General features: G+C 48.3%; 1 protein-coding gene across 1 annotated transcript in view; it reads left to right on the plus strand.

The window, feature by feature from the left end:
* The window catches only part of CDHR3 (cadherin related family member 3), a 102,511-nt gene extending 98,802 nt beyond the window's left edge, over nucleotides 1-3,709 (plus strand). Inside the window, exons 18-19 of the mRNA XM_040471598.1 lie at nucleotides 1,708-1,756; nucleotides 3,214-3,709. Coding sequence (XP_040327532.1) covers nucleotides 1,708-1,756; nucleotides 3,214-3,515 — 351 coding nt within the window. The 3' untranslated portion in view covers nucleotides 3,516-3,709. The remainder of the gene's footprint in view (nucleotides 1-1,707; nucleotides 1,757-3,213) is intronic.
* The last annotated feature ends 23,159 nt before the right edge of the window (nucleotides 3,710-26,868 follow it).

Raw genomic sequence — 26,868 nt, forward strand, 5'->3', positions numbered from 1 at the left:
TTCTTTCTTTCTTTCTTTCTTTCTTTCTTTCTTTCTTTCTTTCTTTCCTTCCTTCCTTCCTTCCTTCCTTCCTTCCTTCCTTCCTTCTTTCTTTCTTTCTTACTAAATTTTTTTTTAATTTATTTTTAATTAAAAAGATTTTTAATGTTTATTTATTTTTGAGAGAGAGAGCATGAACAGGGGAAGGGCAGAGAGAGAGGGAGATTTGGAATCCGAAGAGGGAGACATGGAATCTGTGCTGAGCTGTCAGCACAGAGCCCGATGTGGGGCTTGAACCCATGAACCGTGAGATCATAACCTGAGCTGAAGTTGGATGCTTAACCAACTGAGCCACACAGGCGCTCCTATTTTTTTTTTTAAGATTTTTAATTTATTTTGAGAGAGAGAGAGAGAGAGAGAGAGAGAGAGAGAATATTCCAAGCAGGCTCCACACCAGCAGTGCTGAACCCGATGTGGGGCTCCAGCCCACAAACTGCAAGATCATGACCTGAGCTGAAATCGAGAGTCGGATGCTTAACCGACTGAGCCACCCAGGTGCCCCCCTCCTTGTTTTTCTTTACTAAACCTGATCTGCCCACTGAGAGTGACAGAACTTGAAGGTGACTCCCCAAGTCTCCCTCAGCCCCCGATAATAAGATTTTGTTGTGATCCCGGACCCATACATTTGGGGAATGACATGAACAACGAAGAAGACAGTCCAGGGCACCAGAATCTTTGCCTCAGGTCCATCACCTAAGTGTTTACAAGTACGGGCCTGTCTACGAGCGTGAGAAAGAGCTGGTCTATTATCTCCTTAGCCTCATTGTCTAAGGCAATACCCCTGGTGATGCCACTCAGAGAGCACCTTAGAAATATGTAACATTAAATCAATCAATTAAATAAGTAGTCCCCATGACCATAGAAGTGCAGCTGCTGAATTGTTTGAATGGATAAAACCCAGATGGTCTCCACTTCCTCTGTTTTTGGAGTGGAGTAGCCATGGGCCAGTGTGCAGATGATGGCCTGTGTGATGCAAACTGGTGCTGGAAAGGCCACGAGACTCTGAACACAGTCCTCATCAGCGTGCTAAAGAAGGGCATCACTGGAGGGCACCTTGGGAGGGAAGGGGGTGTTTCCGTGCCGACAGAGGTCAGGTCCTGAAGGGAGGCACAGAGAACAGGGGAAGAAAGAGATAAGGAGCACAAGGCCTCGGTAAGGGGGGCACACCCAGCAGCAACATTGTATCAGCCGAGGAAAGGGGTCGCGTCGCAGTCATAGCCCAACGCTGGGAGCACGTGAGTGCTCTCCTGTGCCCACCTTGCCCATCTGCCTGACAGATCCCGCTCAGGCAAAGTAGATCTCAGCCAGGGTTGTATGGCATCTCTGCTCCACTTTCCGTGAAGCTGTAGCCTATCATTCACTCAGGGCAGGATGAATGTCCTCCCGCCCTCCCGGGCCCCCAGGGTGTGCCATATTCCCGCTCATGACCTTATCACTCTATATCGTCCACCTGTTGTCAATGGCGCCCACTGATTGCAAGCGTTGTGCAGGCAGTAACCACACCCGTCGTGTTCACTGCTGCGTCCTCGGCCTTTAGCACAGCGCCTATCAAATAGACTAGTGTCAAGAAGGCCCTGGGTAAGGTACGCAGGCTGTGAAGATGAGTGGCCTGGCCCCGGGGGGAAGAGTGTAGGGTTGTGCTTGAAGCTGTCTCTTTCTTCTCCATAGGAAACGATCCAGATGAACTCTGTCTTTGATGGAGAAGCCATCGACCCAGGTAATTAACTGGCAATGCCATCCGAAAGGTGTTTTTCACATTCCAGGTTGGTGGAGTCATGGAGGACCCCATCCAATCTCCTGCCCTCAACTCAGTTGGTCCATCATTCGGTTATGTCGCCTGACCTTTCCCGCTGCAACACAGCGTGAGATCACCTCTGAGCAGAGCTGGCTGGCACACGCTCCAGCACATGACCATGTGTGAGGCCTCAGAGGATTTCCACCTGACGCCTCCTGCCCTCTCTCGCCTCCCTTCCCAAATCACAAACCAATTCAGCGGACTGAATTCTGCCTGCTCTTTGGAGCTCAACCACCTCCCCGGTCCTTTCTGAATGCTCCTCACACCATCCTATTGGTAGTGAGAGATAGGGAGAAATGGCAGGCTTGGCTCCTTTTCCCCCTAGATCAGGGCCAAGAATTTCTTCTTGGTCGGCAAGATGAACATAAGGTAAAGCTGGCCTCCAGAGCTCCCGTCACCCCCATGAAATCAGCTCCAAATTTAGCTCCTTTACACACATCCCTCCACTTACAAAGGCTCAATTATAGATGTGAATAAAGGGAAGGAAACCAAACTCGGGAGGCAAGCGTGCTGGCTCCCTGCCACCCTCACATGCGAGCGGCTCGGTCCTTCTCGGAAGGATGGCTCCTCTCCAGGAGAGGCTGCTGCTGCTGCTGGAATTAAATTTCCCTCTATTATTAGGTACTTGTTACCATAATGTGCCCACATTAGCATAAGTGCTGGTGGGATCCCCTGCCGAGAGGCCACTCTTGCCGCAGGGAAATGGCAAGAGCCAGGGATCGCCTGAAACTCCAGCTTCTGGGGCAAAAGCCAGGGAGGACCAAGACTGTTACCTACATTTGTGGGTTGACAGAAGAAAAAAAAAAAAAAAAGGCGGGGGGGGGGGGGGGGGGGATGAGCAAATTGAACTAATGTGAATAAACACACCAATTAGTGTCTGCCACGCTGACACAATAAAAATGGCTCCCTTGCACCATCTCAACAGAGGCCAGACTCAGTGTCCGCATCTACCAATCTCTGCTAACCTAACATAGATAAAAAAGCCCTTTCCTCCTTATGTGGTGACTTCCTTTCTCTATCTGGGATTCCGGGGGCTCTCAAAACATCCCTTCAGAACATGACGGGTAACCCCATTAAAAACGGAACTGAATTTATCCAGAACTGACAACGGAATTCAAGATTTATGTGGCTTTCTAATCTCACAATCGAGAGCCTGTCCTGAGCCTCCTCACCCAGGGAGGCATGATATTTGCTACCTGTGGGGTTGGAGCCCTGTAGCTCGTGGAAAGGGTGGGCTGGCAAAGTTTGTGCCCTGATTCACGCCTCCTAGTGCCTTTCAGCTTTCCCTCGGGGTAAGAACTGAGCGGGCTGGAGATGGAGGAAGAGAGCGTCCTGAATTCCCTCGTTTATATGCTGGTTGCATATTTTTTTCCCTCTAGTTACTGGGGCAGTATATGAATTCAACTCAAAAACTGGAACCAGAAAGTGGAAAGATCCCTCAGCCCAAATGCCAAGATGGCAAGAGCCCAGCCCCCACGGAGCTGCTCCAAGTAGACCTGTCGCAGGGGAAGGGGCCGGGCCACCCGGGAGCACCGGCGAGCAAGATGGGCTGAGCAGCAAAGCACAGGTTGAGGATGCAAGCCCCAGTTCCAGAAACCAGGATGGCAAGCTCGGCACCCCCAAGAGCAGAAACACAGCCCTCATGAGCAGGGCTTTCCCCAAACTGCACCCAGGAAAGTAATGGGTACCTGGTTGTGGGGCCCACAGTGCAGCACAGCAAAGGGACCTTGATGGCCCTGGGATGCTGCTTCTCCCTGAATTCCATGAGGGCAGGTGTGGGAGTGCCTTAGGGGTGAAAACATGGTCTGAAGGGACTGGGAGATCCAGGGTCCCAAATGGAATGTTTAAAACAGACAGGGGCGGGGCGCCCGGGTGGCTCAGTCGGTTAAGCACCCAACTTCGGCTCAGGTCACGATCTCACAGTTCATGGGTTTGAGCCCCACGTCGAGCTCTGTGCTGACAGCTCAGAGCCTGGAGCCTGCTTCTGATTCTGTGTCTCCTTCTCTCTCTGCCCACCCCCAGTCACACTCCGTCTCTCTGTCTCAAAAATAAACATTAAAAAAAAATTTAAACAGACAGGGGCTTGATTATCTAGTTGCCTTTTTCTGAGACAGCCCAGGTGAAATTTCTCTCGGGTCTCTGTCCTCTGATCAGATGAACCGTTAGCTATTGGAGGAGGAACCGTGTTTCTTCTTCGTGGTGACTACTGGGAAGCTTCATTCGGTTCACCCCCTAGGAAGTGCTTAGGACTTCCGACATGAATGCTGAGGGCTCCCCTCACACCTGGTTTCATCTCGATTACCTGCCCTTTGTGTAGTATCACTCAGATTGCCTCCCTGATAAAAACACTCAAAGCCACACTCCTTTGTAGTCACCTCCGATCTTTTTTGAAAGAAGCAGGCCAGAGGGAAAAAAAAAATGGATGAATATATAATGAGTTATTCATCCAGGAAGAAGAACACACAACGCACACCTTTTTTTATTCTTCTTTTTTTTATGGAGGTGTAACTTATATTCAATAAAGTGCACAGATCTAAGGTATTCCACTCATAATAGGCTCCCCTCAGAGATAACCGCTATTCTGATCTTTATCATCATAGATTAGTATCGCCTTTTCGGAATTTCGCAGGAATGCAATCACACGAAACATGCTCTTTTGTGCCCTGCTTGTTGCACCCAGCCAGCATCACGTCTGTGAAATTCATCCGTGCTGCGCTGCGGATTGGTAATCCAGTTCTCCTCCACTGTGCGGCCTCCTCATTTGCAAGAGTATGCCTCAGTTTCTTTATCCATTCTGCACTTGGGCGGCCGCTTCCAGTATTTTACTATGATAAATCCCATCACTATGAACTTTCTTGTGCAGGTGTTTTGGTGAGCATAAACACTCGTGTCTTCTGAGCCTGTGCCCACGAGGGGAATTGTTAGAGCCAGTGCTGGGATCTGCGAAGAATTCCAAAGTTGGTGGCTCTGATTTACACTTCCACCAGCAACGCCCAAGAGTTCCAATTGCTTTGGAATTGGTGTTGTCGGCCCTTTTAATCTTAGCCATTGGGTTAAAATTTCTCCGGAAACGCAATCACTCTTTCTCAAAGCTGAAACAACACCCCCACCCCCACCCCCAGCTGCTGTGTTCCTAGTCCAACCGCCACAAGAAAGGACCGGGCGAGAGTCTATTAGAGCAGCACCCCTCTCCCCTCTCCCAGTTGGGGAGCCAGATGAGAACTCCCGATTCTGCAAATGCAGAACTTCGAGGGAGCAGCTGTGTATTTACTGTGTGCCTCTGCACCCGTGTGACTTCTCAAGAGAAAGAAACATTAAAAAAAAAAAAAAAAAATGTCCCGTCCTGGCCTAGAGCAGGCGTGATTTATTAATAAGGGTTGGTTGCCGGGGAACTCCCTTGAATAGATTTAAATTTTGCAAAAGGAGGCAGAGCTGTTCATTTGTGGAGGTTAAAGTGGGTGAAGTGGCTGATTACCCATTTAAGACTCCACAAGTCTGTGCAGCCCTGAGTAAAATGCCTTCCTCAGAAGCTCTCAGCCTCAATGCAAGTAAAATGAGGCTCAGAGAAGGCTGAAGGGGGACCTAATAACTGTTTATGAGCCCATTAAGGATGATTAAAAGGAGAGCAGCAAGCATCTGTTCCCCCTTCTCCAGCGATGACAGGCCAAGAGGGAATCAGGCTTCTCGGCCAGAAGAAGGGATTTAAGTCGGGCACAGGGAGGGACCTCCTGAAGGCTGGGGTCTGTTTGAGGAGCTCAGATTCTCCCCTGGTGATGGGCGGGAAGAGCCGTTTGTCTTCCAAAGCCCAAGATGTGAGCCCCAAGGAAGCCAAGACACAGGGTCAGCAGAGGCACTGGGCAAAATGTTCTTCGGCCAAGAGAAAACCTGCTCTTTCCCTTTGCATATCTGACTACCAGATTAAGAAAATCAGAAGTCTGAGGCCCAGGACTGAGGCCATTTGTTTTCTAACATTTACCGGGTTTGACGGGGCAAAAAAAAAAAAATTATCTGAATAAAAGCCGGGGAGTCCTATGAATCTTGTGCAGATTTTCTCACATTTCCCTTTCGAGGGCCTTAAACACATATGGACTTATTGTAGCTAATGTTGAGTTGCCCCAGATTCTGAGTCATAAAATGAGGGCAGAGATGTTCAGGGATTAGACCACAAAGGGACCCATAACTGTTGAGGGATCTGAAACCACGTGGCGAATGACGGAGTTCCAGTGGGGGGGCACGGTGTTACAAGCACGCATGGCTCACGAAGAGAAACTGGGCAATGACACTTTCGCTCCTCAGAACCCTCTTTCACATCGATACTTCTGTCACTTGCCTTTTAATGCAGTGTGCCTTGTGATGGCTCAGGAGACTGAAGCAACGAGATGAGTGAACATTGAAAGTGGTCTCTATTGAAACTTGGCGTTTCTCGTTCCAAACTTAATGTGCATGTTTATAACTCCCATTTGTCCAATAAATATTTATGGGGCATCTACTGTGAGCCAGGTGTTGATTCATTAGTAAACAGCTGCCCCGAATCCCTGCCCGTAAGAAGCTTGCATTCTGTCTGCCACGGCTGACCTTGGCCTCTGCTGATAGGCCATCCCCAGAAGTTCTGTTCCCAATCCATCCTGGCCTGTTTGTTTCTTGGTTCCTTGAGTGTTCTAGCCGAAAGATAGATGAACCCAAACTTTCCTGGAAGAACAGATAACTCAGAACCATTTAAATATTTTTTTTGTAAAAGACTTCACGCAGAGCCCTTTGTCAGAAAAGAGTTGAGGGGCGCCTGGGTGGTTCAGGTGGTTAAGCGTCCGACTTTGGCTCAGGTCGTGATCTCACAGTTCATGAGTTCAAACTCTCTGTCAGGCTCTGTGCTGACAGCTCAGGGACTGGAACCTGCTTCAGATTCATATCTTCCTCTCTCTCTGCCCCTCCCCCACTCATGCTATGTCTCCTGCTCTCTCAAAAATAAACATAAAAAAAAGAAAAGAAAACAGTGAGATACCTGAGTAGGGGGCCCCCAGCCTGGGGTTACCAGGCCGGCATACACCAAATGGCAGCACCGAGCCAGCTGGGACTTCCGTGTGTAGAGAATAGATGTATCCTGAGGCCAGTGAGACATCTGATGTGGAACTCAGGGAAAAGGTCAAACATAGGAGGGATGGGGAGAGACTCAGACCCCCGAGACCTTCCTGTGTGTCACCTGCATTGGGGGCGAGATGTGGCTCCTGCCCTAAAAGGGCAAAATCCAACCGAAAAGATAACCACCTCATGGAGAAGACAGCCAGCTACCACACAGGTGCTTTGCGACGACTAAAGGAGCTGCCGAGGTCCTAAGTGCTGGAGAGAGCAGGTGTGGGCCACCGCAGCCTCCGAGTATAATGGGAGACCTGGAGCCTGAGGGGCTTAAAGGTAGAGATGAGTTCCAGGTGGGAGAAAAGAAAAATTTTGAGCAAAGGCCAAAGCATTCGGAGTCTCAGACTTCAACCAATTTTCTACCGGTGCTTTTCCTGTGTAACCTGAGTGAATAACCCCATAGATAGCCCACTGGATACCAGCAAGCACTCAACAAACATTTGTAGAGTTGGATTGAATCATGCAAGCTTGCCTTTAGTTTTCTACCCAGGTCACGTGGCAGAGTCACAGCGTTTCTCACTAGATCTGGACAAACATGATAATCAACAGCAAACAGTCGCTGAGTGCCTACTAGGTACAAGACACTATTTCAGGCTCTGGGGAGATAGCAGTAAATAAAACAATGTTCTCGCCGGTCCTGGCAAAGGATGAGAGACTGACGATGCAAATGAACAGTGGCCGGACCATATATAAAAACAGAACTCTGACCCACAACCTGCGGGAAACCGCCCCCCCCCCCCACCCCCCGCCATCTACAACAAGGGCACAGGAAGCCAGCCTTTTGTAAATCAGACTTGCAGGAAGCCAGATTGTGAGCTCTAGTAACAATCTAGGAAGGTAAACGGTAACTTCTGTAACAATCTGCCCACAATGGCCAGGACTTGATTAATAACTGACACCTTCCCTCATTTTTATATCCACTTCCAATTTAGGACCAACCACAGAAAGCCAAATATCCACTCCTCACCAATCACCCTTCCAGTTAGCTCACCCGCGGCCTCCCCATGCCAACAGCCTCCAATCAGGGCACCTTTGGTCCAGTATTAAGCTTCCCTGCCTTAGTGACTCTGCTAAAATTCAAGTGATGGGGCTGACTCCCTTGCTACAGTGAGCTATGAATAAGTAGTAGCCTTTGCTTTTCTTGTATGGTTGGTCTTCATTTATTTCCACAGGAATGATAGACAAATGGATTATATATACACTATATATAATATATATAGATATTATACATTATATACACTATATAATATGTGTGTATATATATGGTGTGGGTATATACATATACATATATGTATGTGTGTGTGTGTGTGTGTGTGTGTATACATATATATACACACACCTCCATCCACAGTGTTAATGGTGGTAAATGCCATTGAAAAAAATGAATGGGGTCAGGGTTATGGAGGGTGGGGATAGCCACTCTAATGAGGGTGCTCAAGGAACGCCCCCATGATAAGATGAGAATCTATTGCTGGAAGTGGGGAAAGAGCCATGCAGGTAACTGGGAAGAGGCTCCAGGCTGGAAATACAAAGGCAAGGGCAAGCCAAGGATCAGTAGGAGGAACAGAGTGATGAGCATGAGGCCCAGAAGTGACTTCAGAGGGAGGCTTGTGGGGAAGTGGGCAATACATCTGTGGGGAAAGATTGGGAATGTGTCACCTGTGGGGCGTGTATGGTGAGGGGGTGGGGAATTGTGTGATCATCACGTAGGACTTCGTGGGCCCTTGTAAGGAATTTGGCTTTTACTCCAAGTATGATGGGAGCCTTTGCAGGGTTTTGAGGAGCGATATAATTTATGGTTTTTTTAAGTTGATTTACTTGTTTTGAGAGAGGGAGAGAGAGAGCAGGTGAGGGACAGGGAAAAAGAAAGATAAAGAATCCCCAGCAGTCTTCGTACTACATGCTGAGCCCAATGGGGAGCTCAGTCTCACAAACTGTCAGATCATGACCTGAGGCAAAATCAAGAGTTGGATGCTTAACCTACTGAGCCACCCAGGTGCCCCGATGTAATTTATTTTTTCATTATTTGCTTATTTATTTATTTTAAACAAATTTAATGTTTATTTATTTTTGAGAGTGAGAGAGACAGAGTATGAGGAGGGAAGGAGCAGAGAGAGAAGGAGACACAGAATCTGAAGACAGGCTCCAGGCTCTGAGCTGTCAGCACAAAGCCCAACACAGGGCTCGAACTCACAAACCATGAGATCATGACCTGAGCCAAAGACGGACACTTAACCGACCAAGCCACCCAGGCGCCTCATTATTTATTTTTTTTTTTAAAGCATCTTTCTGATTGCTGACTTGAGAATAGACTTCTGGGAGGCAGGGAACAGGGCTGGAAGTAGAGAGACCAATTAAGTGGCTATTGGATTAATCCAGATATGAATGTTGGTGGGTTGGTCCAGGATGGCAGAGATGGAGGTGGTGGGTATGTGGAAATTTTACAGAACGTTTTTGAATGAGTGTCTCATAAGTGAAAGAAGTCCTGAGTTCTCTCAGGCCCTATTCCGTATTAGATAAAGGTGCCCCAGGAGGCTTTAACCACTCCCTCAACGGAAGCTACCAGATACAGTTATTTCAGATAACACTGAACAGTTCCTCCTGAATGTGACTGTCCCCATGCCTACTCTGAGATCTGTTGCTTTCCGAGGATGGTGGTCATGTGTATGTTGGGCAAGAAAAGAGAACCCCTCAGTGTGTCTGTTGCACTGAACTTCCTGTCAACATTCCAAACGGGCTTCGATGAAACAGAGGAAACAGGCATAGACTTTCTAGGTCTGGAGTCTGTGCCCTGCCTTGGGAAACGTTGCAGGCACCTCATTCAACCTGAGCACTGCATGACATTTGTTCTCAGTCTGAAAAGGACAGTCATCCCCCTTACCCGTGGGGAATATGTTCCAAGTCCCACCCATGGATGCCTGAAATGGCGGATAGTGCCTAACACTGTATGTAATACTTTTTCCAATACATACATAAAGTTTCTGATAAAGTTTAATTTATAGAACAGGCATAGTAAGAGACTAATAACAATAACTAATAGTAAAATACAATTATATCAATATACACACATCAATAAAAGTTACGTGAATGTGGTCTCTCTTTCTCTCTCTCTCTCAAAATATTTTATTGTCCTATAAAAAAAATCTTACTGTCCTGTCCTCCTTCTTGTGATGACATGAGATGAAGTCACGTGAATGTGGGCATGGTGACACTGGGCTACCACCAAAACTTCTGACGATAAACCAGAAGGAGAATCATTGCTTCTGGACCACAGTCCACCACAGGTAACCAAAATCTCAGAAAACAAAGTCGCAGACAAGGGCTGACTGTTGTACCGTTCTTCCTCTTCTTCTTCTTTAAATATTTATTTATTTTTGGAGAGAGAGAGCACGAGTGGGGCAGGGACAGAGAGAGGAGGGCAGAGGATCCGAAGCAGGCTCTGTGCTGACAGCAGCAAGCCCGACGTGGGGCTCGAAGTCATGAACTGTGAGATCATGACCTGAGCCGAAATCGAAGGCTCAACCAACTGAGCTACCCAGGCGCCCCATGATCAAATACCTTTCACCTGGAGACCTGGGCTGTAGGAAAAAATTGATCCCTGTGACTCCCCAGAGCGTCTACGTTCTTAGGAAGCTTGTCTGATTAGAGGGAAAAAGGGAGATGAATATGTCCGGCAAAAACTGGAGCTTTACTTGTGATTAGATTTTTAGAGACAGTTCTAACTTCACATGGTATATCCTACTATCCTCATGAGCACAAACCATAATTATCAGCCCTGATTTTTGGTTTGGGAAACATGATCCCTGTAAACCTTAAGACCAAGGCAAAGCATGCTTGTGAACTTTGCATCTGAGGCTGGCCCGGTGCCGGAGGCGAGCATTCAGGCTGAGCCCCAGCGTCCTCAGCAGCCCTTTGATTTCCGTGGCACCGAGAAAACTCTGCAGCTGCCGTAGCCCCTTCAGAACCAGGCACAGCTGAGGGAGGGAAGCTGGTTAAGATGATTTATAGGCGAGGCTCACGAGAGCTCCACTCCCGCACTGCCCATCTCGTTTATCCGTCCGCGGTCAAAGCATACTCCAGCTGGCATGCTAAGCGGTCCTTTTTTGTGCGTGTGACAATTTCATTATTCATATTGTGATTTAATTCACGTACCATAAAACTCAGTGGTTTTCAGTGTCTTCACAAAGTTGTGCAACCATTACCACTATCTAATTCTAAAATATTTTCATCTCCCTCCAAATAAACCCAGTCCCATCAATAGTCATTCCCCAGTTCCAGGCCCTGGTACCTCCTAATTCATCGCTATGGATTTGTCTACTCTGGACATTTTGCATAAATAGAATCATAGACTATTTGTCCTTTTGCTTATTTCACTTAGCATAATGTTATCAAGATCCATTTCTGTTGCAGCAGACAGCCGTAGTTCGTTCCCTATAGTGGCTGAGTGATGTTCTACTGGATAAGCATACCACATCCAGTCAGCAGTTGGTGGATATTTGAGTTGTTTCTACCTCTCAGCTGTTACGAATAATGTTGCAATGAACGTTCATGTACAAGTTCTTACGCAGACACGTGTTCTGATTGCACAAATTAAAAAAATTTTTTTAACGTTTATTTGTTTTCGAGGCAGAGGGAGACAGTGCATGAGCAGGGAAGGGGCAGAGAGAGAGGGAGACACAGAATCTGAAGCAGGCTCCAGGCTCTGACCTGTCAGCACAGAGCCCGATGTGGGGCTCAAACTTGTCAACTGTGAGATCTTGACCTGAGCTGAAGTCAGACGCTCAACCGACTGAGCCACCCAGGCGCGCCTGATTGCACAAATTTTTAAAGAAAGCGAGACAGCCCTCGCCCCATCCAGGTTGTGGTATGGGGCATTCAGCCCTTCCCAGATCCTATCTACTGTGGCATGAGGAGTCTGGGGGTGGTCTGGAGTGTGGGTTGACCTCACTGAGCTTCTTGATGGCAGCTTCCTCTGCACGTGAGTGGTCTGCAGACTATGTGTCCACCAACCTCAGGATGGCAGGTATGTGTCTAACATGTGTTGGGCACGCTGCCTACACGAACTCTAATCCTCCCAGCATTCCGTTGAGGATGGTCCCGTCACCTGCATTTTACAGATGAGAAAGCTGAGGGCTGGAGCAATGAGGAAACTTGCCCAGAGGTCAAGGAGCCAGGACACCAGCTTCTAAGTGGGAAGGGTTCAGCGATTTGCCTGCCAGTGGGGAAAGGTGTCAGATGACTCAACATGAAGGTGGATCCACGGAGTGACTCTCTTCCCTTAAAGTCCAAGGCTTCTCTGGGCTGCAGAAATCAATACCAGTGCACGGGTGCAGTGTCAATACCAGCTTTTGGACCAGCAGGTGTGATCCAAGAGTGTCATCTCCCGCCTGGCTTGGGTTGGCCTGGCTTAGGATGGGATCTGAAATGGCCCCTGGCCTCTGGAGTCCTGCCAAGCCCAGAGCATGAGCCTTTGGGCTGCTAAAAGGCAGTCTATTCTTTCTGCGTTCTGTACACATTCCCTACCTGTCTGCTGCTCAACAAAAGCAGTCTCGTCTTGGCTATGAGTATTCTAGTGCCTTCCAAAGACAGTAAATCAAGATCTGGGTCACTCAGCAACTGGGACTGCTGTTACTAATCTGGACCAGCAGGGGCTCTTTTTACCATTTAGCCCACAGAGTGGTCTAGAAATGCCTCTGGTAACAGACCGGATCTGCCTTCTTTCCACCTTTCCCCAAGCTTTCCAGGGTATGTGGCCTCAGGGCCTGCACAGCAGCCACAGGGTACCCACAGTCAGGATTCTGCCCTGTGGTCACCCACGAAAACCCACAGTAGCAGTGTGGTAGCTGGAAACCAGGGAGTGGTGTACCAAACCTTCTCGAGGGGGGAGTGAGTCTCCACCCACAAGTGGCCTTTTCCCAGAAGGCCCCAGGACAGCTATCGGGGCATTTTGCCAAGCAAGCTATTGCTATTGACCAAGACAGCTCCCAGCTGGGCTCAGAACAACTTCATCACTGTTGACGTGAGTAGAGAGGGTTAGAATCAGCGGTAGTGGCTGGCATCTCTGACTAAATGCCCTCAGATTTTGTTTCCTTAAGACACCATCTTGCCATGGATTCAGGAGATGAGGGCCTAAGTTCTATACCTTTGGCTGAGTGTGTGGGGTTTTTTTGTTTTTTGTTAATTTTATTGATAATTTATTTTTATTTTATTTATTTATTTATTTATTTATTTATTTATTTATTTATTGAGAGAGAGAGAGAACAGGGAGACGCAGACAGAGAGAGGGAGACAGAGAACCCCAAGCAGGCTCTGCACTGTCCGATATGGTGCTTGAATTCATGAACCGTGAGATCACGACCAGAGCCGAAATCAACAGTCAGACCCTTAACTGACGGAGACACCCAGGCGCCCCTGGCTGAGTGTGTGTTAATGTGTCTGTGTAAGTGTCCATGTAATAATAATTAAAATCACTTTGCATTTATAGAATGCTTGCAATGTGCAAGGTCCCTTGGGGTCCTTTGTACTCATGGTTTTATTTAATATATGCATCTGGAGGTACTATCAAATTTACCTGTGAAGAACTGAGGCTCAGAAAGCTCTCACAGCGAAGTAAGGCCAAAGGTCTCAGAGCCAGTAAGTAGCAGGGGGAGGTGGGGTCTGAAAACAGGTGCAGCTTCTAACCCCTTTATGCCAGAACTAGGGTCAGGAATTCCTGGGAAGATAGCTTAGCCTCTTGTTGCTCCCTCTGCAACACCGCCTTAATTTCGTGACTGCTTTGGAAGGAGGGGGCAAGGTCAGGGCTCGAATCAGAAGGGGGAGGGGGAGGTGTAAGGTGAGGATGGCATCTGCAAGCTAGTTTATGTGGGAGCTGGTTTGGGTGCCTTGAAATTCACCAGGACAAGGCTTCTAGGATGATCCCCTCTCTGCACAGAGCCCCCGAGGGCTCATTAGTGTCAACGGGCACTGGGAGAGAAAGATAAAAAAGGGGGATGAAGAGGCAAAAAGGGAGGGGGAGAGCAAGGCAGAGGCCAGGGTTGCTCCCAGGAGGAAAGAAAGAGGTGGCATTGTAGCTGGCGGTCCAGAGACCCCTTCCCTTGGAACCTCCTGCCTGGGGGCTGGTAGAGCAAGCGCGGTCTTCATTCTCTCAAGCAGGGCCAACAAAGGACAGCTGAATCACAGGATTTCTCAAGAAATAAAAATTCCTAGCACACCCCTGGGGCCTCGGGGAGGAAAACTGACAACGTGTTGATTGAAAACAGACCGGGCTGATGTGGCCCGCAGCGCGGGGCCAGGCTCTCGCGGGTTCACAGCGACACCTAGTGGTTTTCCTGAGCACCTGCCACCGCGTGGAAACGGCCAGACCTGTGGTAGGTCGTGAGAGAATATTTGGGGTCTAGACCAGACATTTCCTCTTTTCCCTTGCTGTCAAATCCCATATTTTTCTTTGTGGAACATTTCTGTACTCTGAGGAGAATTCCACACATCCCCAACGTGGAAGGCCAGTTATGTACATCCAACTGACTGCCTTGGCTGGATTTTCAGAGGTGGTCATAATTTCCTCCGAATTTATCATTTTCATTTGTTAAATATAATTAAATGTATATAATGGTGATACCTTTAAAAGACTTTTACACAGATGAGTGATCTGATCAGAGACCTTTCTTTACCAGACTACATGTTTGGAAAATATAATGACTATACTCCTGTATTAAGTCAAAGACCTCAGCTTCCAAAGTGACCCTGATCAGTAAGCCTGTAAAAATGAAAACTATGCATCTCTTTCTGGATAATGGTGCTTGGACATTTTCATTCCTGTCCTTGCATCATGTTGCTGCAGTTAATCTTTGGCTAATATACTTGTCTGAAGGCTCCCTGGGGCAGAGTATGTCCAGTGTTAGTACAATAGTACAATGCATGGGACATAGTTGATACTCAAAATCTATTTCTTTTGTTTGGTTTTGGTTTTGTTTGTTTGTTTGTTTGTTTGTTTTCAGAGAGAGAGTGCACATATGCGAATGGTGGAGAGGGGCAGAGAGAGAATCCCAAACCGGCTCCACACTGTCAGCACAGAGCCTGACACGGGGCTCAATCCCATAAATCATAAAGTCATACCTGAGCAAGATCAAGAGTCAGATGCTCAACCAACTAAGTCCCTCAGGCACCCCTCTTTTTTTTTAAGTTCATTTATTTAAGTAATCTTCACGCCCAACGTGCGGCTTGAACTCACAACCCTGAGATCAAGAGTCCCATGTTCCCCCAACTGACCCAGCCAGGTGCCCCTCAAAATCTATTTCTTAACTGAATAACTTGAGCTCCTGAGAGCAGTGGGGAGCCATAGGAGGGAAGTTTCCTGGAAAGTGCTGCTTTCCAAACTCTGAAGGAAATTTATCACATGGGGAAGCTTCTTGTCAATGGCTGGGGATGGTCTGTGGTTAAACAGTAGCCGGATGTGGCATTTGTAAAGCCTGTAAAAAGGCCCGTTAAATGTCTGTGGGTTGGCAGTCCTAGGAGGGCTCCGCGTGACCATGCTTTATGGGCACCTTCAAAATCCTCCCTGAAGACTTTCCTTCTGAAGAAGAAATCTAAAGCTTCTGTGATCCAATCTGGCTGGGAAGGGAACACTACCCCACACTGCATTTTATCCAGACTGTGATGGCCAAATTACTTATGTTAACTGCCTTCCATTGGTTGCAAAAATCAGAGATGCACCGATTTTACTGGCAGGACGCATGTGGCAGTAAAGAGTTTTGGCCCCATGGCTTGATTTCTCTGGAACCCAGAAGACACAGAAGACCTGACTGTCTGAAGTGTGGTGTAGTGGATGTGGCTCATACTGGTGCCAGCCCAGCATTGCTTGAATAGCCTTTCTAAGTTAGGAAAGTAGGCCATGTTTCAGGCATTACTTCACCAGGGTGGAGATCAGAACTCAGTTTCCCAGACTAACTCTGCAGCTGCGACAGAGGCATGTGTCCCAGGCTCTGCCAATTGGAAGTAGCAACACGAACCTTCAATACGGAAGAATGAAAAGCAAGGAAGCAGCTGCTGCATGGGGTTGCATCTTGATGGGGGGTGGAGCACGGCAGGGGACATGGAGACCCCTGGAGGCAGCAGGGGCAGAGATGCTCCCCGTAGGAAGAGGCCAGGGCAGCGGGCTCAAGCCTGTCCCTGGACAGACTGGGTGGGGACCAGGGTATTATTCATGGCTGCAGAGTCTCACGCCCCATTCTCTGATTCTGCCAGAGATTCCAGGAGCTACTAATATCCTTTAAGACATTCTTTTTCTGTTGAGACTAGAGTGCATTTTATTGTTTGTAGATAAAAACTGTCATTAATAAACCTGTTACTGGGGTGCCTGGGTGGCTCAGTCGGTTAAGCGTTCGACTTCGGCTCAGGTCATGATCTCATGATTCATGGGTTCGAGCCCTACATCTGGCTCTGTGCAGACAGCTCAGAGCCTGGAGCCTGCTTGGGATTCCATGTCTCCCTCTCTCTCTGCCCCTACCCCACTCATGCTCTGTCTCTCTCTCTCTCTCTCAAAAATAAATAAACATTAAAATAAATAAATAACCCATTATTAATAAACCAAAAATATAGTTAGTCCTCTCTCATGGAGCTGGGATCAGAAAATTATTCAACATTAGCTATAGGAGGTTAACGTCAGGAGTTCAAGGATCACTACTCCAGAGAGGTTGTACTCAGATGTTTTGTTTGGGGCTAAGGTGGATATTTGTTGTTAGTGCCTGTTCAACATCCCTCCAGTAACAGCCATTTTCTATATTAGGCTCTGTGTCCTGGTGGGGCTGACATCATGCTGAACACATGATCCAGGCCAGGCCAATCAGATTGCAGCTTCTCCCTGGTCCCAGTGATTGGTTCAGAAGTTGATACATGTCCCATGGCAGACCAATGACAGCTGTCCCTAGGACTTGTGCAATACTTCTAGGAATTACTCTTTGCCTGCTGAGGCTGCTAAGCCATAAGGAGGGAAGCGTGAAGCATGAAGCCGATGCTGACCACCTTGTCAAGTGTGGGAAGAGCCTGCCAACCAAAGCATAAAGCCACCTGGAGGAAAGCAGAGTAAGAGAGAAGGGCTAACTCCTAATGCTATTGTACATTTGGATGCAGCCATGACTAAAGTCAGTTCTGTGAGCCAGTATGTGAGCCATCTAGTTCCTTCATAAGTTCCTTTGAGTTGAGTTTCTGTCACTTGAAACCAAGAGGGTCCTAATACAGTGGTGCACATTCATATCCTAGAATTTGGGGCAAGTCTTTAAAGGGATTAAATGACATCCCTGCTTGTCATCCCATTCACTTGGTTACTCTTCAAGTCCTCAAATATCCCTTATTTGAGGATAAGTGCTATGGCCCCAACTGCTGTCTTCTATACTCATGGGACCAAACTTGCACACATTCTATGAAACCTGGGGCTCCTTTGCATACTTTGTCATTATGCTCTAGCTCTCCCCTCCCATGTGGCCACTTGGGATTCTCCCATTCTGCCTGAGGCACTCCTTTCAACATTCTGTCTGACAAACACTGTTTAGCAATATACATCTTCAGTTGCAAAAAAAGGTACATCCTCCATCCTGTGCACAATGTGGTACCCACCTGTGAGGGTACATTGCCAACCCACGTGCAGGGATACTTGCTCTGGCATCAGTGTGACTTAGTGACTGTACTCCTCATTCACCTCTTCTAAGGGTTCTTGTACTGCTACCAGCTGGCTCATTTTCTCTTTATTTCCAAAATCAATTCCCTAAGAGGGAAAGATACAATTTGATTGATCTACTTGCTGATTCGAATTCTCATTTGGGCAGGTCTGGTTGACCTGGGCTTCATCAGACAGTACCAGCCAGTCCGTGGGTAGCACATCCTGGGCGAGGCATCACTCTTGTCCAATCACACGTGGCCAAGAGAGGGTCACGTGGCAAAAGCACTCAAACACTGGATGAGAAACAGCTGGAAGCACTTCCCTCCTTGGGGGCTGTGACTGGGGCAGTTTTTCTTAGCTAGGAATCATGGGTATGATAGCTTCCATGATCCACGTGTCTGGTACTTTCTCCTATCCTAAAATGATGATGGTGAAAGGAGTGGGGACATTCATAATCATTGTAAAGGGTTGGCTTCACCTTCAATACCTCTGTTCTTTCTGCATCACACATTTTATTTTCCTATAAGCCAAAGGCTGCCCAGGTTCATGCTCTCTGGAGGACTCTGGGGAGAGAGGGGTTGCTGAGCATCATTTTAATACTCCTTTTCCTGACACAGAGCACCCAGCTGCCACCTGGTTTATTCTGTAGTGTTCCATCAACCTTCTAAAGGCCAACTCCAGAGGCTCCAGCTTTAAGCCAAAGTGCTTTCAAAATCACCAGGAGGGGGCATGTGGCTGGCTCAGTCAGTGAAGCGTACAATTCTTGATCTCGTGGCTGTAAGTTCGAGACCCATGTTGGGTAAAGATTACTTAACGTCTTTTAAAAAATAACAACAACGAAACACACACACACACACACACACACACACACACACACAAAATCACAAAAAAACCCAGGAGGTTCATACCTTGGAGGCCTATCTCAGGCCATATCAACTTGGAGTTTCCCTTGGCCTGGCACTGTCCCCGGTTGGGCTGGAGTGTTATACTGGGAAAGCGGCTTCTCTGCCTGGACCTCTCTGCCTGGACTGACTTCTGCCCAGGCCTAGAATGCTGTCCCAATAGTCTAATTCCTCCTTGTATTTGAAGGCTCCTAGAATCCTAGAGACATGACTTCTCAAACCTCAATAGCTCATTTCTCTAACACTTCTAGATCTTTGTTCAAACTTTATTTATTTAATCCACCAAATTCTGGTGACTCTTTTCAGTTTGCTGCCAAACACTGTCTCAAGAGAAAAAAATGGTCTCTAGTCAATGTGAATGCCACCAAACTGACCTGTCCCCACGGTGGAGAAGACATAGCTTAGTGATAAAGAATGTCGGCTCTGATACTAGATAGAGTTGGTGTCACAATGAGATACCACCTCATACCTGTCAGAATGGCTAACATTAACAACTCAGGCAACAACAGATGTTGGCAAGGATGCAGAGAAAGAAGAACCCTTTTGCACTGCTGGTGGGAATGCAAACTGGTGCAGCCACTCTGGAAAACAGTATGGGAGGTTCCTCAAAAAATTAAAAATGGAGGGTACTATGGGTACTATGACCCAGCAATTGCACTACTAGGTATTTATCCAAGGGATACAGGTGTGCTGTTTCTAAGGGGCACATGCACCCTGGTGTTTATAGCAGCACATCAACAATAGCCAAAGTATGGAAGGAGCCCAAATGTCCATCGATGGATGAATGGATAAAGAAGATGTGGTATATATATATATATATATATATATATATATATATATATGTATATATATATAATGGAATATTACTCAGTGATCAGAAAGAATGGTATCTTGCCATTTGCAACAACATGGGTGGAACTAGAGTGTATTATGCTAAGTGAAATAAGTCAGTAAGAGAAAGACAAATATCACATGATTTCACTCATATGTGGAATTTAAGAAACAAAACAGATGAACACAGGGGAAGGGAAGCAAAAATAAGATAAAAAAACAGAGAGGGAGGCAAACCATAAGAGACTCTTAAATACAGAGAACAAACTGAGGGTTGCTGGCGGGGGGCAAGGGCTAGATGGGTGACAGGCATTAAGGAGGGCACTTGTGGGGCGCCTGGGTGGCTCAGTCGGTTGGGCGGCCGACTTCGGCTCAGGTCACGATCTCGCGGTCCGTGAGTTCGAGCCCCGCGTCAGGCTCTGGGCTGATGGCTCAGAGCCTGGAGCCTGCTTCCAATTCTGTGTCTCCCTCTCTCTCTGCCCCTCCCCTGTTCATGCTCTGTCTCTCTCTGTCTCAAAAAATAAATAAAATGTAAAAAAAAAAAAAAAATTTTAAAGGAGGGCACTTGTTGGGATGAGCACTGGGTGTTACACATAAGAATCACTAAATTCCATTCCTGAAATCAAATCATTATTACACTATATGTTAACTAACTTGGATTTAAATATTAAATAAATAAATAAGTGAACGAATAAATAAATAAATAAAACTTCCTCTAAGTAAAAAAAAAAAAAAAAAAAAAGATACAGTTGTAGTCAAATATTGGCTCTTTGTGACCTTGAGTAAGTTATTTAACACCTTTGTGCTTCCATTTTGATGATGATGATAATGATGATGACAACGATGGCAAAAGTCTGCCCCCTACTGGTGTGTGTATATTAAATGAGATCATGTACACAATAAGCAGTAAAAATTCACTGTTTTTTCTAGTTAGGTGGGATTTCCCTGGGGAGCATCATCCCTTTTTCCTAGAGACCTGCTGGGACTTGCACACTTTGGGGCCCTTCCAGTGAAGGTGACAGAAACTTCACAGCCGGTGCTATGGGATCCTCCTCTGGACTCTATTCTTCCTGCCTTTCCAGGGGCCTCAGGCCAAACGTCACTGGTTCCAGAGAAGAAGGCCAAGACAATGGCCAACTTGGAACATGCAAGTCTGGACTTGGACATTCACCCACTTGAAAGTGTGCACTGAGTGACCCACCACTATTCACTTTGGGGTTTTCTTTTAGTGCATATTGATTGCTGCTTGATGTCACTGGGCACAGTACAGGGATGGACGTCAGGGAGGAGCCCCCACTGCTTCTGTCCACCCTGGTCTGTGAATGTTTCCTGGCTGTGCAAAAGTGGTTCAACAGAACAGGCCCCAAGTCCACTCTCCAAAAAACCTAATCTGGGCTCAGCCAGGCTTTTGTTAAATCTCAGATCTAAGGAGCTGGCAAATCCATTAAGAACAGTATCTGCGAGGTGATGGCCCAGGCGATCCTGGGCTCACGGACCTGTCATCATTAGAAGTGCTGACGTGCACCGTGCTATTCAGCTTGTCTGGGGCTTTCACACACCTCATGACAATCTCGGAACAATACCATGCATTGGGCAGAGTTTAGAGACAGAAAACTGTCCATGGAGTTTTAAACCTGCAAAAAGTTTTGAGGTCCTCTACGTGAGCCCCTTTGTTATGCAAATAAAGGGAGGAAATCCCAGAGACCACAAGGTGACCCAGCCCATTAGGAGCAGTGCTAGGCTCAGCCCTGGAACCTCTGTCCTTCTACCACTTTGCTCTGTACCTGATGCAGGGGAGATCTGTGCTTGGTGAGAAGACAAGTGCCCCAAAAGCCCATAGGAATATTTGGGCCACACCCTTGTCCTTGCAGGGGGAATATGGGGGCTGAGGATAAAGCCAGTTTGCTCCAGCTTTCAGCTGCGCTAAGGAATCCCTTTGGGTCTATGCAAATTCCAAACTGGGAATGTCAGACCTCAGGCAAAAATTCTTCAACCCTGAGGATGAGTCAGTCCAGACTGTGTGAGCATTCCTTGGCCTGTCCTGCTTCTCCCAGAATGCCCTAAAAGTGCTGGAACTTCATGTGGATGGAACTTAAAAGATTGATCACTTGTTTTAATCCATCAAAATTGTTGAGCACAGGCTGTTTTCCCAACCGTGGACTGGCACGTGCCACTCGAGGTCAGGGGCTGTCCTTAGCACCTTGAGGAAGGGAGGGAGATGGGGGGCATTCGCACATTCAGTTCCCTAGGAGAGCCTCCTCTGGGGCACCTTCCAAGGTTGGCTGTGCCTGTGGTTTGTCTTGGGGGCCCAATGGGCGGCAGGGCACTGCCTGGATGTGCCTTTCGGGTGATGCTGCCTGTATAAGCACGTCTCCTCAGACACACATCTGCTCCACCACATAAAACAGCATCTTTGCTGACTTACTTAGTGTCCATTAAGTTCATATTCAAATGAACACACCAGATAGGACGGGGGGGAGGGGTCACAACACCCACAGGAGGTGGGAGAGGTGTTTAAAATGAAGACCTGTGCACCAGAAGCTTGTTTCACGTAACGAAAATAAAATAATAAAACAAGACAGAACAAAATACTGCAACCGAACACTGGCTCTAAAAGCAGGAAGGGGGGCGCCTGGGTGGCTCAGTCGGTTGGGCGTCTGACTTCAGCTCAGGTCACGATCTCGAGGTCCGTGAGTTTGAGCCCTGCATCGGGCTCTGGGCTGATGGCTCAGAGCCTGGAGCCTGCTTCCGATTCTGTGTCTCCTTCTCTCTCTGCCCCTCCCCCGTTCATGCTCTCTCTCTGTCTCAAAAATAAATAAACGTTAAAAAAAAATTTTTTTTTTAAATAAAAATAAAAGCAGGAAGGGAAAATTTGGGTCTCCACATCTTGCCTCCTCGGGGTCCACTGCAAGTGTACGTTGGGGGGGCACCAGCCTGGTGGCCTCTAGACAGTCATGAGTCCCATTAATTTGTGTGACATGATTGTGGCTGAGGCCATCAGCACACACACAACAGCCTCTCCAAAATCCTGAAGGACTCAGGAGGCCCTGGCAAATGGAGGGTCTCAATGGACAGGCTGTCTGGGCAGGAGGCAACTCAGATGCCAAGGAGCACGGTTTCCTGGGACCTTGGGGAACAGGGGCGGGGAGGGAACAGAGCAAAAGGCGAGGGCATCAGAGGGAGCCTCTGGGAGATCTCTCTGCATGCTTGGGTGGGAGCTAGCTTGGACCAGTCTCCCTCACCCAGCCAAAGTGGCTGGGTGAGGGCTCCCCCAACGAGGATGCTTCCTGTCTGCCCATCAAGGTGCCCAAGGTCTCCCAGGGACCCCGAGACAATGCCAGTACCTCCCTCTGCCTGAAGCCAGGTAGCCTGTGTACTGGCCCACACGCCCCTGGGTGAACGGCCCTCCGCTCAGACCCAGGACGCAGACCCAGCCTGTAGCCCCAGTTCACCCTCCCCGCCGACCCCCAGGAAGGATGGCACAATGGCGGGTATGTGCCTGCTTGTTCCTGCTTGCTCTCCTTTGGCCTCGTGATTTCCCCTCTCCCTTCCCAAAGCCTATTCCCTCCTCTCTGCTGTGTGATGTGATGGAATTGTCCCAAACCTGGTTCCTGAAGGGAGGAAACCCAGATAGTGGCAGTCACTCTCTGGGGCCGCCTGCAGCCCCTGCACTTACAAGTGACTGTGAACAGCACCTTCAAGGCTGTCACCAGGCCTGGAGGCACAAAGCCAGAGGAAGGGTAGGGATCTGGAAGGGGCTCAGGAAGAGGACTTCTGCAAGCTGTAAGGGCAAGAGCTGTGGCTGCTTCTGCCAGTGCTTCTGGAACAGTCTTCCTCAGTCTCCTGCCCCGCCAAGCCCACCCCTGCCTGTGCCCATCACGGCCTGCCTTACACCTCTCAAACTCTCCGGGAAACAGAGAATTCTGCTGGGTTGCTGGGATACACTTCTACATCTTTCTGAGCCTTTGTGATAGCTGGCATTTCTCACTGAGGGATGCAGATGGCCCTCTCCTCGTGCCAAGGTGAGCTTTTCCAAACGTTTGCATGGACCTCATGTTCCTTGGAAAAGAAGCCTTGCTCCCTGTCAAAGGAGAGGAGGAGTGCATTCTGCCTCAGACCCCACTGAGCCCTAATGAGCTGTCTGTGTAAGCTCAGGCGGTGGGGTACCTGGGAAGACAGGTCCTAAGGTCTCTTGCAGTGAGTTTCTTTGGGTTCCACGATTGCACTGTGCTCGCATAAGCCGCAGAGCCTTTGCGCCCGTAACCCTGCTGTCTGGGATGCATCCAACACACATCTGCCAAGCTTCCCTTAAGCACCAGGCACTCTGTCTCCAAGGTGCTGAGCGAACAACGCTCAGTGTGGCGGTGCAGTGCAGAGAATGGCAGTGAGGTGTGGCCTGTGCCTTTGTCTCTGGTACCCCCTGTGCCAGAGCATCATGGTGAGGACATCTGACCAGTGGTTCTCAGGGTTGATCAGCGAAGAAACGCACAGAGATGCAGGGGGAGAGAGAGAGAAATGTCAGACTCGGAGAGCTGGAAATTGAACCTGTCTCTTTCCCAGTATTCATCAGAGCACTGGCTTTGACCATGATCCGCTATCAGAAATATGTCTGACACTACAATCTGGCTCACACGTAGGCATCTAAGTGTATATATGCGAACGTACACACGGCTGGCAACATTTTGTAAGATATAAGCTTTGCTACGTGTGATGGACTCTGATATATTTTTCATTCTATCCTATGTTTTCCAAAATGCTGTTCATGAATTTTGCATCCCACTAATGGATGGCAAATGTCGGTTTGAGAAACATCAAGGTACGAAAAGGAAGAAGGGTAACCAACACTGTGTGTGGCAGGAAGAAGTTGCCATCAAATCTTATTTTAAGTGCATTCAAGACATTCTCTGCTTAGATTCTTCTAGAAATCTTATCAACCTCCTCTTAATTTGCATTGATGAAGACCCAACCTTCTGCTTTGGGGTTTGCTCAAAGCAAAGTACGGCCTCTCAGCCAAATCCAGCCCTCTGCCTGTTTTTCGTAGGCCTGTGAGCTAAGAATGATTTTAAATGGGGGGAGAAAATAAAAATAAGAATATAATTTCACAACATTTGAGTAGTATATGCAATTCAAATCTCCGTGTCTCTAATGATTGGCTCACGGCCACACTCGTTTGTCTGCGTGCTGTCCGTGGCCTGCTTTTACACTGCAATGCAGACCCCGGCACGGCCTGCAAAGCCTAAAGTACTTGCTGTGGGGCCCTTTCCAGCGAGGGTTTCTCGGCCTTGGGCTCAAAGCATGGCATTTCTTATGCTAGGGATGGGGTGACTCCCCAAAGAAATGGTTTTGCTGCCGTGGGACCTTTTGAAGACCAGCTAATTCGAACATCTGGTTCTGCCATGGTCTCCTCTGAGCCCCCCGTTAGGCCAGCAGGAGCATCAGGCTGGTGTGGTGGAGGAACCAGAACCACATGACAGCCTGGGCAGCTGCTCAGAGACTCCTGACTCTCAGGCACTGCGTGGTCTGGCCTGGAGGCTGGGGCTGGACTGGGGCTCAGAGAGAGCGGCCTTTGAAAAATTAGCCAGCACTGGACTCTGATTTCTCCACTTGACCTTTCTCTTCCCTCTCATCTTTAAAAAAAAAATTTTTTTTTGATGTTTTTATTTATTCTTGAGACAGAGGCAGAGCGTGAACAGTGGAGGGGCAGAGAGAGAGGGAGACACAGAATCTGAAACAGGCTCCAGGCTCTGAGCTGTCAGCACAGAGACTGACGCGGGGCTCGAACCCATGAACTGTGAGATCATGACCTGAGCCGAAGTCGGACGCCCAACTGAATGAGCCACCCAGGCACCCCTCTCTTCCCTCTCATCTTGCTGGCAACTCTTTTCTCTAGTCTTGTTCTATTTGACTTTGAGCTTGTAAGCCCTCTAGGTCACAACTTCCTAACAAAGTATGGGGCAGAATCGTTTGAAATATTCATAAATGCCTTTTTTTTTTTTTTTTGGAAAACCCCTCCCACTCCTCAAACTCAAGGCCAAAGCCGCCGGGAGACACCCCCACCCTGGTCCCCCACGGCCAGGCTGTTCTGTGTTCCTGTCTCAAGAGAATTGGGGGTTGAGGGGACAGGGACCCTCTCTGGCTTTAGCCTCAAGGATGGGGAAGCATTGAAAACTCTCAGCAAAAACTGTTTCGGGGAGCAGTACGGGAAGGAGCAAGGCTCCCTAACCTCCATTCTCTGGGCTTAAGAGGGTGGGAACTAGAAAGGGATCCTCTGTGCAGAGAAATCAGTAGGCTAAGGGAGGGAGACACAGCCCCTGAAGACACAGGGTCCAGCACTGGGGACTTGGAACAGAAGTCCACCTTGACCTTCAGCCTGCATGTAAGCAAGCACCACTCAGGGCCACTGGAGGGCCTTTGTTCATGGGAACATCTTGTGCAGCTGGCACATCCCTATGGTGTATGACACCATCCTGGCCTCCACTGTGGCTGTCCCATCTGACCTGCCCTAAGGAGTCACTGCCTGGATCTATTTATTACCAGACACAGAGAGAGGGGCCTGGACATTTGGTGGGCCCCTGTCTGACCTGGGAAAATCTGGGTGTGCTGAGGGGATTGCACGTCCTCGGGTTTCATGGCGCCCATTGCCAGATTTGGGACTGGGTGTGTGTGTGTGTGTGTGTGCGTGTGTGTGTGTGAGGGTTCCTGTGCGTGCACATACGTTTGTGCGTCTATGAGGGCATGTGGTGGGATTTGGCATGGGTGAGGATGAGAATGAATGGTTGGAGAGACAAGCAGCCAGACACGTGTCAGGGAGGCCTAGAAGCGACGCCCGCTCTCCATACAGGCGTCCAGTCTGCTGGGTCTGGACGTGCTGGGCCCAAAGCCCATCACCCCGGCTTCAGGACAGAGTCCCTACTTTTTTCTACCCCATTCCTAATTTTGGTTCTTCCCAAAGAAGGCGTTGAATTTCCTCAGGTTACCACTTCTCTGGCCCCACCTGAGGTAACTTTTTCTAATTTCAGAAGCAGAGAGGTTCCTCCAGCCCCCTCCCCACTAACGGACAACAGGCAAGCTTCCTTCCTCATCCGCCAGGGTTTAAAAGCTTGGCCTACATTTCACAGAAGTCTCCTTGAGTTCAATTACAGTAGATCGCCCCATCTCCTAGATTTTTCTCCCTTATACTTGAAGCGAGGACAGCTTTAATTTGAAATGGAAATTTATGCAAATACTATGTAAATTAGGTCATTCCCAGATTAACTGGGGGAAAAAATCTGGTCGCCTTAGCAGGCACCATCTGTTTCCTCCTCATTCTTTCCATATCTGTACCCCACCCCCCTTTCCCAATCCACTTTGAAACTTGTTTTCCCGTGGCTGAGCAAAGAGATCTTTCAAGGGAAGGAGAAACAAATCACCCCATGCTTTTCTAGCTCTAATGCCCATTCATTCCCCATGGGAGGAGGCTCAGGTGAGGGCTAGGCAGAGGTTTAGGGGTAACCACAGGCTGCTGGCACTTGCTTTAAGAA

Source organism: Herpailurus yagouaroundi, unplaced genomic scaffold, assembly GCF_014898765.1.
Source record: "Herpailurus yagouaroundi ecotype Mexico unplaced genomic scaffold, PumYag 100, whole genome shotgun sequence".
Classification (NCBI taxonomy): Eukaryota; Metazoa; Chordata; class Mammalia; order Carnivora; family Felidae; genus Herpailurus; species Herpailurus yagouaroundi.